The 18,082-nt window shown below is 39.5% G+C and overlaps 1 protein-coding gene across 5 annotated transcripts in view; it reads left to right on the top strand.

Moving 5' to 3' along the window:
• The window catches only part of DENND1A (DENN domain containing 1A), a 1,150,393-nt gene that overhangs the window by 274,335 nt on the left and 857,976 nt on the right, over nt 1-18,082 (top strand). For all 5 annotated transcript variants that reach the window (XM_030207362.1, XM_030207365.1, XM_030207363.1 and 2 more), the window contains exon 4: nt 16,672-16,721. In XM_030207362.1, the coding sequence (XP_030063222.1) occupies nt 16,672-16,721 (50 nt within the window). The remainder of the gene's footprint in view (nt 1-16,671; nt 16,722-18,082) is intronic.

Here is an 18,082-nt window from a genome sequence, read left to right as displayed (position 1 = left end):
CTAGAGCAGGTCCAATGTTGATGAGACTGCCTTGTTTTCCAAACAGGCTGGCAAATGGACATATATAATGAAAATGGCAGCCAAAACCCCTGGTTTTAAGGCATTTAAAGATAGCGTCACCATGTTGTTGTGTACCAATTTCATTAGTGATTTCAAAAACAAGCCTCTTATGGTGTACAGGGCCCCAAATCCTTGTGCTCTTAAAGGAAAGGACCTGAACTGCATGCTAGTCCATTGGAGATGGAACCGCAAAGCTTGGATGACGTCTGAATTGTTCTGGGATTGGTTCAAGAACTGTTTTGTTCCAGAAGTTGAACGGTATTTCCACCGTAAGAACCTTGCCTTTAAGATACTGTTGATTTTGGATAATGCACCAGTACACTGTTGTGTAGACCTAGAAAATGTACACCCTGACATTGAGGTTCTGTTCATTCCCCCAAACACAAGGTCCATCATCCAGCCCCTCGATCAGGAAATAATAAAGGCTTTCAAGTGCCACTACATGGAAGAGCATTACAGCAAGGCCTGTGACGCTCTAGATGCCGATGAAGAAACAACCATATTGGACTAATGGAAGAGAGTTACAATGCGCAATGTAATTGACTACATGGGATAATCTAGGATGGCATTATACAGGCTACTGTAAACAATTGGAAAAAAAATTTGATTGGACTGTGTAATGGACTTTGAGGGATTTGAAGGTTTAGCAGACCACATGAGTACAAATGTGGAAAACATCATGCGCTTTGCAAGGCAAATCCCTGGAGAAAGCTTCGAGGACATAACACAAGATGTCGAGGAAATTTTGGCAGAGACTGCATTAGAGCCCAGCAATGAAGACCTGGATGAGATGGCACAACAAAGCCTCGGGGGCAGTGATGAGGAATAAAAGACTACTGAGAATCCAAAAACTGTGCCTCTCACAGCTGATAAAATAGCAGAGTGGGCATCAACAGTGGAAAAAAATGTTCTATGACATAGAGGAATGTTATCCTGGGCTGGAGCAGAGTCTAAAATTTAAGCATCTCACAAGCTCTGCATTTGCCTCTTCCAATGAAACACTTAATGACTTGAGATGGAAAGCCAAGTAGACATGGCTCACATTTGTTTTCAGTCGACGAGTCGTGAGACCCAGGCACCTGAGGTAGATCAGGCAGAAGTTGACCCCCATCTACTATCATTATGCTAGGCTGTCACTCTCCAGAGGTTGACCTTCCATCTGTGCAGGAGGAGCAAAGCTCTCTGTCTCTGTCCCCCTCACAAGCAGATCTGTAGTTTTCAATCACTGTTTTCATAATGGTGGTTTAATGTTGACCAAACCAGTACAGTGCAGCATTTTATTTGTTGTCTAAAGCTGTTTTTTTTCCAAACAATGTTTTCATATGGTACAGTACAATTTATGTAGCCTTTTGGTTATTCAGCAGTGTTTCATACGGCACAGTACCATTTCTGTAGCCCTATGGTTATGCAGCAATGTTTATCAAGCACTTTTTTCTTTGTGTTACCAACTGCAAAGATTATGGTGGCAAAACATGGTACATTATTTATTTTCCAGCATTGTTCTGTGCAATTTCTTTAATTTAAGAACATTATTACAGTACTGGTAGTGGGTGATAGTGTCAGCAAATAAAAAAATATGGTGGGCAAAACCATGGTACAATACTGTACTTACTGTTGTGCAATACTGTACAGTATTTATCTTTAAGCTTGTTACTACAGTACTGTATGTGGTTCAGCAAATAAAAAAAATATTTTGCAACGCATTGTGTTTCTCTGGTTTTTATGTGTTGTCCAATGCAGCAACAAAATCCTGTATTTTCTGTATTTCCTTTTCATGGTTTTGAGGAAAAATTGGTATACCTAGAACCTAACCCTTGTTTCCCATAAGTACATTTTTCGTATTCATGGATCATGATGTTTTTGGGGAAGCATGCCATCGCGATTACTGAGAACGAACTGTACTTTATTTTGTTTCTTTCTACTACTACTACTACTACTTATCATTTCTATAGTGCTACTAGACGTACGCAGCACTGTACACTTGAACATGAGGCATTGCCCCAGGCAGTCAACTTAAGAACATAAAAACTGCCGTCAAGCCCAGTGTTGGAAACAACAGTTGTCCATCCAGATAACAAATACCAGGAAGAAGCCCAAAAAGTAGGTAAATTCTATGTTGCTTACCTCCCAGAGATAAGCAGTGACTTTTCTCCAAGTCTACCTTAATGGTTTATAGAATTTTTTTCTAAGGTTCCATCCTTGTCTGCAGTGTGGGAGAAATATTCAGAATGTCAACACCCATTACAGAGATCTAATTTGTATGGGCTCAGACCATAATCAAGTTTCAAGCATTGTGGAAAGAAATCTCTGCAACCCTTGAAGAACCACTTGAGCCAACTCCATAATCACTATAAATCGATGAGGAGACTCCTGCTTGCTTTGAAAGAGGAAAGGAAGATACCGTCTGCACAGGGAGCAGCTGATTCTGCATGCTGTAACAGATCCTCCTGAGAAGTTGTTGCATCTTGCACAGTAACTTCGAGAGCCTAGTCACAAAGGAGTAGTGCCAGGCATCATCCAAATTGGTGCACAACTGCAAGGTTTCCAGGTCCAAAGCAGAGCCATCTTCTAAATACTCACACAGGCTTGAGGTGAAAACATACTTGAGAATTACTTCCAAAGTACTGGAGAAAAACAGACACCTCATTGCTGACATGGCTCAAAGCGTTTGTAGTAAGTGGAGACTGTAACTAGGTACCTTTCTTGTGCAGCCAAGGATAGAACAATCTCCTCCAGCCACAGGTTCTCGGTACAATGAAGAAATAGATGTCCACCAGTAACTTCAATCTTAAGGACTTTTATTCCATGCAGGCTTCTAATACACAGTTCCAACAGCAGCATTCACCTTCAACATTATGCACATATAAGCCACCTGAAAGTGTGTGGCCAACCGTCCCCTTTAAGCAGCAGGCTATCAGCACATACCAGGATTCAATACAGGCTTACAGTCAGCTCAGTTCATCATCACAGTTCAGTCACCAAGCAGCAGTTTCTATCTTCTATCCTCTTTACCTTCAGGAGAGTTCAATACTTTAGGGACTCCCTCTGCCCAAGGAATTTTAGCCTGCTTCAGTACTTTAGGGACCTCCCTGCCCAAGGGTTTTCAGCCTGCAAATACTTTAGGGACCTCCCTGCCCAAGGGTTTTCAGCCTGCAACTGCTTCTCTCCTTCTGCTTCTCTCTCCTGAACTGAACTCCTGAGACTCCTTCCCACCTGCCTAATCAATCCCTGGCTTCAGCTACCACAACCAATCATTCTCCTTCCATTAGCTTCCCCACACCCATACCAGCTGAGTTAAGCATGAGACCAATGATGAGCTCCTGCACACAGGGTTTCCTAACTCTCTTTCCGCCTAGTGGCAGCCACTCTACACAGCCTGCCAGCTTACACCCAAGTCTTTCCCGATTGCAGCTAGGAGTCCAGTCCGGGTTCTTCATCTCACCCTCTGGCTCCTTGCATGCAATGCCTTCTGGGACTTGTATTTCAGACTGAAACTGCCTTAACCCAACTATCCTGGATCTGACTTTGTCACAAGACCTATATAATCATTTGCTGTGCTGTCGGTTCCATCAGAGATACTCCAGCTAGACCGTAGCATTGACCATTCTCTTCCTTTGTCAGCAGAGATACACCAGCACACAGGACAATGCAGATCATGAACAAACTGCCTCACTGCAAAATTTAGCGCAGTTGTCCTCTTGCTCCCAAGTTCAGACACAACATTCACTTTGCAATAGTCAACTGTACAGCCTTAGATGGCATCAACTCTGGTCCTATTTTTAGTAATTGATGAGTTTTCATCTGTTTTGCAGCTTCATATGGAGCAGTTTCATTCATTCCTGAAAAAGATGTTCAATGAATGTATTAAGCCAGGGTTTCTGTGAAAGTCTGCCATCTGTTTAGTGTCAACTGTTCACTGTAACAGCATCTTAATCCATGGGCTTTGCTCCTGCAAGAGAAATACTTGTTTATGTCAAGATCCAGTAGTCTTCCTGCTATCTGCTTTGGAGCCAGTGGAATCTGCTTCACTCAACCATGCCACCTGACAAGCTTTTTCTAGCAGTGGTTACTTTGGGTTAGAATATGTGAATTTAACGCCTTGTCTACCAATGAACCATGTATAGTTTCATCACAACAAAGCTGTCTCTGTTTTTCATTTCTGTGAGGAAATAATGCTTTCTATGTTTTGCCCTAAACCTCTTAAGAATCCAAACAAGAAGACCCTACACAACCTAGACTGCAAAAAGGCACTTGCTTACTACCTTAAAAGAACTTACTTAATACATCAAAGTTTATATAGCTGTTAGCCTCCTTTAACTGCAGCAGAGTTGATGTTCCCATAGCCAAGTAAATTGGCTTTCATCTTGCATCTAATTCTGATAGTATTCTAACCAGTAAATGGCACATCTTTAGATCGGAGCCAGCTGCAGCTACTGTGATTCTCTTGAAATCTTCTCCCAGGATACATATGCAAAGCAGTGATTTGGTTTTGGCTTCATGCCTTTACTTCACACTATACCTTGGACCAATCTTTGTAGCATTTCTTTATGATTATGCTGCTCTTGGACAATGGACAAATTTTAGTTTGAGAGTCATCAACTTGCGTGGCAGACTCAGACTTTCTTGGTCAAAAAAACATGGTTTATCACCTGTTGCAGGTGTTTTCAGTAGAGAGCAAGATTGATCAGGCACACAATCCATGCTGCCAACATTTCTTCTTGGGCTATGGAACTAATTGAGGGACTGAAGACGACTACGTGCAAAAAGATCTGATCATGCTCTGATGTTTACTGTAGTTCTGAGCTCTGGGAGAGCTGTTTTGTCTCAGTGCTGTTGAATGATGCTACCTACTATTGGATGATAACACCTATTTAGTTTGTTTATTGGCCTTTTTGGGCAGGCTGATCAAAGCGGTTAACATAAAATCAAGGGGGGAAAAGAACACTCAAGTTGATAGGACGGGGGTGAGGCAGGGAAATGAGGGCACAGTGAAGATATGGAAAGGGGTTAGACTGAGGGATACAGTCCTAACAAATGCCTGTGACTGAGTCCCTTCAAAGGCTAGCGGAAATAGATGGATTTTCAGCCCAGATCTAAATTTCTTATACAGTATACAGACTCTGCATGAGGGACAGCGGGCAATGCATTCCAAAAATCTACTGTTTGAGAGTGATTCTTAGCTCAGCCTTGGGGGACACCCAGCCAGTCAGGTTTTCAGGATATTCATAATGAATTTGCATACAATGGAGGCAATGCATGCAACTCTGTGTCATGTATATTCATTATGGAGGTCATGAAAACCTGATCGGCTGGGTGTGTGCTGAGGACTAGGTTGAAGACACCTGTTGTCTTTACTTTTGTTGTAATGTAGTAAAGTACCTGTACCTTTTATTTATGTATTAGGATTACTGCTATCACCAGTATTATTTAATATTCTTATCCTTGGTCATATTTTGGAGAAAGAGGGTTACATATGTTTCATTTATGCTGATGATACTACTGTAATTATTCCTGTTGCTACTTCTTTTCAGACCCTAATTGATACTGTTTCTCATTGCTTTCTTACTATCACCAATTGGATGTCATCTTACTGTTTGAATTTGAATAAGAAAAATTGAAATTTCTATTAATAGCGGCACAGCAGGATCAAGAAATGAGATCAGATCTGCTGATCGATGGGAAATGTTTTGCTCTTGATAAGTCTATAAAAATTCTGAGTGTTATATTGGATAATAAATTATCTGTGGAGCACCAGATAAATTATTTAGTAAGGCGTTCATTTTATACTATGAGAAAGTTAAGGGTTATTTGCAAATATTTGTTGGTAGATATATTCAACTAGTGGTACAGTCGCGGATTCTTAGTAAGCTCAATTATTGTAACTTTATCTATTTGGGTTTATCAAAATATCTGTTGAGAAAAATTCAAAAAGTCCAAAATGTGGCTTTACATCTAATATTCTCCCTTAAGAAAACAAAGAATTATTGCCTACTTTGGTAAGCTTCACTGGTTAACTGTTGAGGCCAGGATACGTTTTAAGCAGAGTTGCTTGTTATGGAAAATTGCATTTGGACAAGTTCCATTATATATGATTTCTCTTGTTCATTACTCACTGGCAAGTTATTTATATAACTTTCAAAAATTGGCATTATTTGATTTCCCAAGTCCCCAAAGTATTACTTCAAAGAAAAATTTTAATTATCTGTTTGCCTTTCAAGCTGCTAAATTTTGTAAATTTATACCAGTTAATTTACAGCTTATTACTATATTATGTTTAAGAAAGGATTAAAGACATTGTTGTTTCAGATATATGTGACTAAGAAATAATTAATTGCAGTTACCTTTATTATCTATTTTTCTTTTATGATACTGTTTAGGTTCAAGTACATCCTATAATCATACTATGTAATTTCCTAGACTGTTGTGTTCTAGAATCTTGCTGTAATCCACTGTGAACTATTTATATGGGAATGGCGGGCTATAAGTAAATTAACTGTAACTGTAGGATTTATTTACCACCTTTTTGAAGGAATTCACTCAAGGCGGTATACAGCAAGAATAAGTCAAACATAAGCAATAGACAATTACAGTAGTAAAAATATGCAAATAATGATATAAAGTATGGCATAGTATACTACTTACAATTTCAACACAATACATAAAACATTTTAATAGCATAGGGTATAAGCACAGATGGAAATATAGATTGGTAAGCTAGAGTAACAGGAATAAGAAGATAAGGCGATTAATTTAAGAAAGTTGCAATGAGGTCAGAAAGGTGCTTAAATATTATCTTAGCTGGAGTTAGAGTGGATGCACATGTCCGGCTACAGTATGTCTATGTGCCTACAAATGTTGAAATAATACTTAATTTTATATATTGTATGAGCCATTTTTGGTGCATAATTCCCTGGGGTGTAATTACAACAAAAATATGGTATGTGCTTGTTTTTATATAGGACATGATCTTTTTGTGTAGCTTTACCCTCCCTGTTAGGGACATTTTATATTAATGACTGCATGTTGTTCCATTACTTTGACTTCAGAATTTGCCCTTTATCTGTCATTTTGTGTAATCCAGTACAATTCATAATATATAATTCATTGAAATTCTTTTAGCCTTTTTGTTAAGAATAAGAGTATATCTTCTGAGTAATTCAAAATGCAGACACGTTATGTATTGGCATTTGTTTACTATGACATGCTTCTGAAACCTATGCCTTTTCCTTTAAGTTCTTCCCAGGATGAAAATAAGCCATTAAAAATTTCCTGACTGTTTCATAAATTGTTCTTTGACATAAAGGAGATGATGGTTGTGTTCTTGTCTCATTTATTTTGAAAACTTTGCTAGTTAACCAAACTTAATCAATGAGCTCTGTGTTGTCTTCAATAAGTTATGTGTTGAATGTATTGATTGAAAAAGGATTTTAGAAAACCCATGTGGGGCTTATAATGTCAGCATTGTTTTGATTATGAAAAGGGTTGGAACTTGGGGACATGGAATCAGGTGGTGTATGTCCTAAAGCCAGTAGTGACATGGCTAGGCTGAATCTCTCTTGGGACACGGTTCATGCCCTGCGCTTTAACTATGGCAACTGACTGCTACAGATTCATTCTTGTACTCATTAAAATGAGATAAAAATCAAACACTGTGTAAAAAGACTTGTGAAAAATAAGCTTGAAAATTGATTCAGAAAATTCAGTGCCATATGATGACCCTTAGAATTTTATTTTAGTTTTCCATCTATTGTCATTTATATTTTGCCACTTGTACTATTCTTTGTATGCCATGCATATACGTACATTAAAATTGCTCTCCATATCTTGGTGTATAAGAGTTTAAAATAAAAAATGCAAAAGATTCATCCTTTTTAGTATTTTCTCATAGCTTAGTTCTGTTGAATATTATAAATATGTGTCCTTAAATTAAACAATATCATATGTAGCAGTGAAACAATTTTTATGAACAGTGTAAGCAAAATCGTGTGACTAGAGTGAGTTCTTTGACAACATCATTCTAAATGAAATTCAAACAAAATCCATTAATTAAAAAAATATATGGTCTCTCTTATACACTGGAAAGCAGGTTATTTAAAAGCTAATAATTATCTTATGATGAAATTGATTGGTGTTAACCCTTTTGCTTGCAGTAAGTGCTTGTCTTTTGTTGGGCAGGTGCAGTGGCCTGATTTATGGATTAAGAAGCTTGCATGTTACTGTTACCCTTCTTTTCATGTCCTGATGTATGCTGCCCCAAATACTTTTTTTTTATTTTTGTTACATTTGTACCCCGCGCTTTCCCACTCATGGCAGGCTCAATGCGGCTTACATGGGGCAATGGAGGGTTAAGTGACTTGCCCAAAATATATGGAGAGACATAATGTTTCTGAACTATTATAGCTTTTCTTAATAATGTGTAGTCGTGGCTTCTTTTACTGTAATTAGATCACCTTTCTGTTGGCTTTTATTCAAGTATTGCTGCAGTCTACTTTGGATTTTATGCATATTAATTTTTCCATTGTATTCTGATAAGAGATTGAAAAAACATTTGCTCATTATATGTGTTGTCCCAGTAGTTTCTTCCTGCTGCTTTAGGCTTACAACGTAACTGCATCTAACTCCTGTTGGGCTAGGGTGCCTGATCCTTCATTTGCAACTACTTGAGGTTTTTCTCTATTTTTATATTTTCCACCTGACTAGCCTGGCTCTTGCAGTGACATTCCTCGACCAGGGTCACAAACTGCAGCACCCCCCCACCCTCCAGGCTAAGGTGGACTCTAAGTCAGATCACTAGATGTTGCTGTTCAGCAATAGCTGAGATGAGATTCTCTCTCACTCAGGAGCTATGAAAACTGGCTTTGCAGTAGACCCAACCTTGACCAGCCCAGATAGCAGAAGCCTAGTTTGGAAATCAAACCCAGGTTTTCTACACACTAGTAGCAATTGCCACAAGAGTTACCAGGTCAGTCCATTTTTTGCTTTGTTAACTAGCAGGCTTATATTCGAAAGTGATCGCTGGCGATCTTCCGACATAAATCGTGAGATGGCTGGTGATCTTGCAAAAGCGTCGAAATCGGTATAATCGAAAGCGGCGTTTTTGACACCATCGCCGCTTTCCCGTCGCCGCACCGTTGAAAGTTCAAGGGGCGTGTTGGCGGTGAAGTGAAGGCGGGGCATGGGCGTGGCTACCAGATGGCTGGCTTTTGTGGATAATGGAAAACAAAAAAACGATGTTAATCAGTATTTTGCCGGGTTTACTTGGTCCTTTCATTTTTACGACCAAGCCTCAAAAAGGTGCCCCAATTGACCAGATGACCACCGGAGGGAATAGGGGATGACCTCCCCATACTCCCCCAGTGGTCACCAACTCCCTCCCACACTAAAAAAATAAAAATAAAACACTTTTTTGCCAGCCTGTATTCCAGCCTCAGATGTCATACTCAGCTCCCTGACAGCAGTATGCAAGTCCCTGGAGCAGTTTTTAATGGGTGCAGTGCACTTCAGGCAGGCAGACCCAGGTCCATCCCCCCCCCCCCCCTTACCTGTTACACTTGTGCTAAGTGTTGAGCCCTCCAAACCCCACTGTACCCACATGTAGGTGCCCCCTTTCACCCATAAGAGCTATGGTAATGGTGTAGAGTTATGGGGAGTGGGTTTGGGGGGGGAGGATTTGGGGGGCTCATCACCCAAGGTAAGGGAGCTATGCACCTGGGAGCTATTTGTGTATTTTTTTAATCATTTCTAGAAGTGCCCCTTAGGGTGCCCGGTTGGTGTCCTGGCATGTCAGGGGGACCAGTGCACTACAAATGCTGACTCCTCCCACGACCAAATGCCTTGGATTTCGCCGGGTTTGAGATGGCTGGCATTTATTGTTTCCATTATCGCTGAAAAACAAAACCGGCGATCTCAAACCCAGCGAACTCTGGCATTTGGCCAGTCTAAACCATATTATTGAAAAAAAAGATGACCGGCCATCTTTTTCAAAAATACGGTTCTGGCCAGCTGTTGCGCCACCGCCAAAATAGATCGCCGGCAACCTATTTCGCCGGCGACGTTCGATTATGCCCCTCCACGTCTACTCAAAGTATCAGCTTGTTATATACCATAGCAATCAATACAGATGGGTATAGTTTTCATAGACAAGTCCACCACTAGAGGTCTCTCTTGGTAGAATTTTGCCCTTAGTTTATCCTCCTTATTTTAATGTGTAGTCCTTTCTTCAGGTTTTCATATTGAATTAAGTGGAGTAGAACGGAAGTGACAATTTCTGATGGAACCTAGATGTTTGGGACACCCAGCTGGGGTAACATCCAGGTTGTTCCTTGTTCAGTGCAGGACTCTTGTGGGTTTGCTGTGTTTGTAGCCCCTGCTGGGACCAGAGATGGAGGTGGTAAATAAGTGCACATGCTCTCAGATTAGGGAGTTATTGTATGGTCTTTAGAGCCAGGCGTTTTGCTTGCTGTCTGACTTTTCTACCAACACTTGGGTTTCCAACCCTGTTCTTAGGGATTTTTGTATTGAAAGGCAGTATGTTAAGTGTCTCAATAAACATAAATGTTTTCATGCTGATAAGATATCTGATACAGTTTGAATTAAAGTGACTGTAACCTTAATCCTGCCTTTCATGACAAAACACTTTAGGAGGGCCCCTCCCTGGTCGCTCTCAATTCACATGTTTGTAATTTCCAGAAATAGATTTGTCATAGTCTAGGGAGGGGTATATCTTGCAGCTGTTTGCATAAAAAAGCTAAAGTAGACAGAGATATCTTGCTAGGTGAGATTTAAGATAATGCTGTTTTGTCTCATCAAAGTTTTAGGGCTCAAGATGTCAATATGCCCTACTGCACTTAGCCTGAGTGTTTTTTTGAATGTCCTTACGGAACTACTTGTTGAACCTGTTAACTATGATGAGATTTTTTTTGACTATGAAGGCAGCTTATTTGACCACAGTTTGCTCAGGAAAACGAGTGAGTAAATTGATGGCTCTGTTATGACATTTCCGCAGTTTTTCCAGGACAAGGATGGGTTAGACTGTTTCAAGCTTTTAACTTCATATGGTAGGAGAATAGTTCTTGCTGCATTGCATCCAGAGTGCAAGAACTCTCTTGAAGAAAAGAAGTTGAGTTGCTTAGGTACTGAGGGGCCCTTTTACAAAGGCACGGGAGGGCTAACACACAGGTAGCGCATGCCCAAACAGCATTACTGCCAAGGTACCGATTTTGGCACTGCAGGGGCATTCCTGGCGGTAACTGGCAGGGCGCCCACATTGATGCACTGACATAGATACCGCGTGGGTAGCACATGAGCCCTTACCGCTAGGTCATTGGGTGGCGGTAAGGGCTTAGGCTGTAAATAGGCATGCACTAATTTTAATATTAGCACAGGCCCATTTCCCGGCCCATTAAAAAATAGCCTTTTTCCCAGCCACAGAAAAAGTGGCCCAATGCTTGCCTAAAAGATGCGCCCACACTACCGCAGGCCACTTTTTACTGTGGCTTTGTAAAAGAACCCCTCAAAGATCGACCTAGGAACGACATTGATAGAAGGAGAAATAGTTTTATTGGGGTTTTAAGGATGGGCAGAAGAATTTTTTGTGTCATTTTTTTTTCCTTTTTTGTTCACAAGTGAATGTTATTACAAAGGCTCACTGTTCTTAAAGAGTGCACACTGTGCACAAATAGTGTATACTCTTTTCCTGATATTGTGTGTGCGCGCATGTGTGATGGTTTGTGCATATGTACACTTATAGGGCCCAACGTTTACAATGATTGGAGGTGCTAAACCCAATGGAAATTTCCCCATCCCTGGACAAAACCAAGAGTGTGCTCAATATTGGGGATGCTCAAGCACCCACAGCACCTACAGAGCTGGTTCCTATATATATATACATTATTGGGAAAGAGTGAGCTCTCTTTGTACAGTGTGTGCACTCCTTAGAAGCTGTGCCCTAGTTTGCCTAGTGCTTAAGCTGACCTTTGCTCTATCACTACTGATAGTTATAGAGTGCCCTAAAATAGGAAGTTCACTTTATGGATGTTTTTCCTTTTTTGTTAAGTCTGGATCCTTCCTCTTTGTTTTATGATTGTGGTCTAGAAATTCTACATTTATATTGTTGAGTTTTGTTAAACCTTGGATTCATTCTTAAACATAAAATATTGCATATTAAGAGCTTTTCAGCTTAATATATTAAAAAAAAGCAAAACAAAACAGTACTTTTAGTTTACTAATGAGTACTGGGAAAAAATCCCAAAAGGGGGAATGTGTGATAGTCCTTTTTTTTTGTTATATTTGTACCCCGCGCTTTCCCACTCATGGCAGGCTCAATGCGGCTTACATGGGACAATGGAGGGTTATGTGACTTGCCCAGAGTCACAAGGAGTTGCCTGTGCCTGAAGTGGGAATTGAACTCAGTTCCCCAGGACCAAAGTCCACCACCCTAACCACTAGGCCACTCCTCCACTAGTGGAGGAATACCCTAATGCTTAGTGCAGTGGGCTGAGAACCTGGGGAACTGAGTTTGAATCCCACTGCAGATCCTTGTGACCCTGGACAAATTGGGTTCAAGTTAACTGTATTTGATAGACCACCAAGGAAAAAATCATCATAGCAATGTACATTGGGCTTAATTAGAGAGTCTCCGTAGGAAAGGAACTACAATTTTTGCCACACTGGGACAGACCAAAGATCCATCAAGCCCAGCATCCTTTTTCCAACAGTGGCCAATCCAGGTCACAAATACCTGGGAAGATCCAAAAAAGGTTCAATACATTTTATGCTGCTTATCCCAGAAATAAGCAGTTGAGTTTTCCCCGAGTCATCTTAATAAGGGTCAATGGACTTTTCCTTTAGGAAACTGTCCAAACTTTTTAAAAACCCTTCCAAGCTAACCGCCTTTACCACATTCTCTGGCATTCAGAGTTTAATTACACGTTGAGTGAAGAAATATTTTCTCCGATTAGTTTAAAAAATTTACTACTTTGTAGCCTCATCGCATGCTCCCTAGTCCTAGTATATTTTAGAAAGAGTAAACAAACGATTCACGTCTACCCGTTCCACTTCATTCATTATTTTATAGACTTCTACCATACTTCTCAGCCGTCTTTTCTCCAAGCTGAAGAGCCCTAGCCGCTTCAGCCTTTCCTCATAGAGAAGTTTTCCCATCCCCTTTATCATTTTCGTTGCCATTCTCTGTACCTTTTCTAATTCAACTATATCTTTTTTGAGATGTGGTGACCAGAATTGAACACAATATTCGAGGTGTGGTCACACCATGGACTGATACAAAGGCATTACAATGTCCTCATTTTTGTTTTCCATTCCTTTCCTAATAATACCTAACATTCTATTTGCTTTCTTAGCCGCTGCAGCACACTGAGCAGAGGGTTTCAACGTATCATCAACGACGATGCCTAGATCTCTTTCATTGTCATCAACTAACTTATGGATACAATTTTAATTAAAAAACCTCTGTAAGAAGCCCTGAAAATAAAATAGTTCCAGTTTATGTTTATTTTATTTTCAGGGCTTCTTACAGAGGTTTTTTAATTAATTTAGTTAATTCAGGCCCTCACTAAATACAGTTCGTAAATTGGAAATAGAAATATGAAAAAAATTGAACTGCGCAGCAGATCAAGGATCTACCCTCCCATCCAACATCCAGGCATCTCAGAAATACTATTCTGCCATGAGTCACAAAAGCTAGAGCACCAACAACATTTTAAACCCCTGATTATAACAATGTGAACACCAGAACAAAACTTACCGAAATATTCCAGCTCTCAGATTGCATTTTGTATAATGAGGAACAGGCATGCAAAGAGCTGTAGGATGGTCAATAATTCTATTACTTCACTATAATGCAGGGGTTCTTAATAAGGTTGCTTTACTTTGAATCACATACTCAATTTGTGTTCACTCTAATTGACTGCATTTTTCACTACTTCAAAATTTAGAAATCTCCATGCAAGCAAGGCAGATCGTAAGTAAAAGGAAAGAAAATTCAAAAGAGAAAAGTGGAAGAAAAATTAAGTCATAGTATAGTACAACTGCTTCTAGTACTTAGAAATATCCAGTAGCCAAATTCATTCTGTATAAAAACAAAACAAAACATTTTTTTTCTAAGCAGCCCCGTTTCTGTTTGAGGCCCCTGCTCCCTCCCTTTCCCTACATCTGAGTCCATAATTTCATTAGCCAATGTTTTTCAACATATTTGTGTTACGAGAAAAATTGATATGAAACCTATGCCCACAGGCCTGAACTGTGGCCTGACACTGTTGTATGATTTGGGTGGAAAAAAGTTCTTCCTCTGTACATTATTTGTAGAACCTGCACAAATTAGGGGGAAAAAAAAGACTGACCACGGTTAACTGACAACATGCAGCAAGTCCTCAGAGTCCCTGCTTCAATAATTCAGTGTAGCCGTACCTGCTCTTTACCTGGCTGAGCTTAGTGAGGCTCACACTGACACATGCATGGGCCATCAACATCAGAGGTTATCACCTGATTTGCTGGTGGTTGTGAAGTCACCACATGCATGTGCTAGTAGATTAGGTGACTTCTGATGTTACTTGCTTGTGTGTGTGTGTGTCAGTGATATGAGCCTTCCTAACCTCGGCCCGGGCAGAGATCAAGTGCGGCTGTGCTGAATTATTGAAGGGAGGAGGAGGCAGTACTTGGTCATCTTAGAGGACTCTGGGTAGGTAATTGGTCATAGAGAGGCTTGTACACTCCCACGAGAACCCTGTAGACCTGGATGGGACTTCCACAAACCCCGTTTCCATGCAGAAGCTCACCGTGGCACACTTGTTGAAAAACAGTGTATTATTAGTTCTAAATTCAGTCACTTGTTATCATTGAGCAATGACCATGACTTTGCCCTCTCCCAGGATTTATGAAGGCCATCTTCACTGTATCCTCAGCCTCTGCTGAAGATCCAAATTGGAAATTGAGTCAAAAACTGGGCTTGTCCTTTTTGCATATGCATAAATAATTAAAAATGTCTCATTTTGAAAAGTTAATTTATTAGTGGTGAAAATACATCACTTTTTCTCTCTCAACATTTCACTTGAAAAATGTACTAGAAGCAGGGCATGTATCTTAACATGATTTATGTAAAGAAGACTCGTTTTGACAGAGGGAGCCAATGTGCTTTCTGCTTCATTGAGTAGGCTATTAGATTGATGTGGCTTGTTTCAAGAACGATGATCTTGGTTTAAAAATAAATCAAGTGAAGAGCATCAGTTCCGTTAGCACTGATGATTCATTATTATTGGTCAGAAAAGTGCTACTCATGTAAACTGATGTTTAATTTATCACATGGGTTAGAATTGGTGCAAAGTGGTCCTGATTCTGCTTGAAGTAGTATCTCTGGAACTCAGGGAAAAATTAATTATCTGTTCATTATTTATATAGGGAATTTAAAGAGAGCAAGAGACCAGTTATACAATATAATATCTGTAACTTAAAATAATGTTGAAAATTAATATATTTTAATGGTAGCTTTCTGCATCATAAATTGTGTGCTTCTTGGACAGTTGAACTTAAATGGAAGATGGCCTAAAGAAATCAAGTAGTGAAAAGAAAAGATGTACAAATCTAGACAGGAAAGCTCTGAGAAAGACATATGAATATGATAGCACTGTAGCCCACATAGAACTATTCTCCCCATTTGTTAAAGGGAATGTATTTCCCAGTTTTTTAGTTTCTTACTTTTATATGATGTTTAATATTTGTTTTTGTTTTTTCACATGGCCTTGAGTGTTGATTTTTGATGTGTGTAGCATTTGTGTTTTATTTGTGTCTGTTTCAGATATTTTATTGTAAACCACCTGGGACCACCAATTTATAGCCAGTCTGTAAATGTTTTAAAATTACACAAGTGATAAACAGTGGGTGTGTTTTTATATTTATGATTTATTTCCTTTTCAAAATGCTATGCACTAAAAGATAAACTTTGAGCATAAATACTATGAAATAGTAAATCTGATATGGCTTGAACATTTACTTTCTAATTATATTGTCATATTATGCTAGTGTTAATATCAGAAATGTAATAAGAAAAAATTAAAACTAGTAAATATCAAAGAAGTGTTTAAATGGCAAATGGCATTTTTTATTAAATGCACATTTAGGTTGGCTTTTTATCTTTTGTTAAACTTCTATTGATGTTGGAAAGTATTCTCTAATCCCAGATCACTCTGTTCCTAGGTAACAGGCAAAAGCTGTTCCAGCAGAAGCAGTCTTGTCAGGCCAAACCCATGTGGTTTGGTGTTATTCACTATGATCCATATGGTCAGGCTAGAGGCTGTCCCTGGAGGAGTGTTAACACTCAACAAGCCAACCTCCTCATTCCCTTCAGAGTTTTGCAGTGTAGCTCCTGCTGCTTGCCCATGTGTGAATCTTGATTAATTTTTCATTTTTAATGAAGTTTGATTATGTTTATTATTTCACATGATTGACTGGTGCATACTCTGTCCCTGTAATTGATAAAGCCTATCTTTCTTCATGTGCCTTTTATTTCTTCAGGGCAAGGTTGCAAGATCATGCACTGTGGTTAATGTTAGGTTTATTGGTCCCATTAGATATATAAATTATTTCTCTTTCTCTCCACAGGAAGTTCTACAGACGCTGACCAAGTTTTGTTTCCCCTTCTATGTGGACAGGTAGTGTTAGATTTTCTAACTTTATAAGTTAAAGTATGTCAATAAAAGTGCTTTGGAAAATAAAAACTGTACCATTCTTAATGTTCTGTCTGTTAGCTGTGGTTTAAAGCACCAATGTGCAGACTAGTGTTGAATTACCCTTTTTTCTGGGTATTTTATAGATGTCATCAAAACTTTAAATGTTACAGCCTTGCTTTTTAGACCAGCTATTTGAAATCCTTTCACTGCTGAAGTCTGGGAATTTGGACGTTCTGACTTCAGAGGCAAAAATTATCGTTTTAAAGCTAAGTGATTGATTTTTTGAATGTTATGGCTGATTTTTGTTGAATAGTAGACACTGCAATTGTGCTCTATTTTTGTACCTTTCCAGTTCGAGGTCTATGAAGGGAATTTATAAGTTCTTTACATCCATTAAGTACTCTCTGTAGAGGGGCGCATAGATTTGGACTGTTCTTTAATAATTGAAAATACTCCGCTTTCCGTTTTTTGTTCACAGAACCTTTTTCTCCCTTAGTCAGGGAGTTTTTTTGTTGTCTGTGAGTTTTTTTGGAAGGTAGTGAGAGCCCATGATGTTAGCCAATTCAGTGGAGTCCTAATTGTAGGTTCCCTGGGCTATTGAGGCTATTTCATTTACATAAATTTTTCTATTACAGTTCAAGGGCTTGCGCTCATCTACAGATTGTATAAAAGGAGTGATTTTTTTGTCTCTTTAATAAATAGAAAACTACCATTTGGCCCACAATATTGTTTACATATAGTAAGATAATATAGGGGTAAATATTCAGCCATTTGGTGATCAGTGGTTTTTTTGGCCACCGCCGGCTTTGTCCCTGGATATTCAGTGCCGGGCCATGTCTGAGCACCGGCATTGAATATCCGGGTAAATATAGCCGGTTAAAATGTATGTGGTTAAGTGCAATATTCATTACTTAACTGCATAAAGTGAACTGCATAAAGACAGGACTGTGTTTTTGTGGTCCTATTTATGTGGTCACCTTATATGATTAAGCGCTGCATATCAGCACTTAACTGCATAAGTGCTGATTCTGCCCCCAAACTGCCCACAGTATAGTTGATGTTGACTCAGATGCTAACCAGAAATTTCAGCAGGAATCCAGGCCCAAGTCTAAGCCCGCCTTTCTGACTGCTGCCTGGGTGTCTCACCATCATCTGAAACTAAACATGGCCAAGACTGAGCTTATCTTTCTCCCTAACCTATCTCTCCTCTTCCCCCATTCTCTATTTCTGTGGATAACACTTTTATCCTCCCTGTCTCATTAGCTCATAACCTTGGGGGACATCTTTGACTCCTCTCTCTTTCTCTGCGCATGTCCAACAGACCGCTAAAACCTGTTGTTTAT

This window comes from Microcaecilia unicolor, chromosome 6 (assembly GCF_901765095.1).
Source record: "Microcaecilia unicolor chromosome 6, aMicUni1.1, whole genome shotgun sequence".
NCBI classification, from domain to species: domain Eukaryota; kingdom Metazoa; phylum Chordata; class Amphibia; order Gymnophiona; family Siphonopidae; genus Microcaecilia; species Microcaecilia unicolor.
This window is presented reverse-complemented; position numbering and strand designations above follow the sequence as displayed.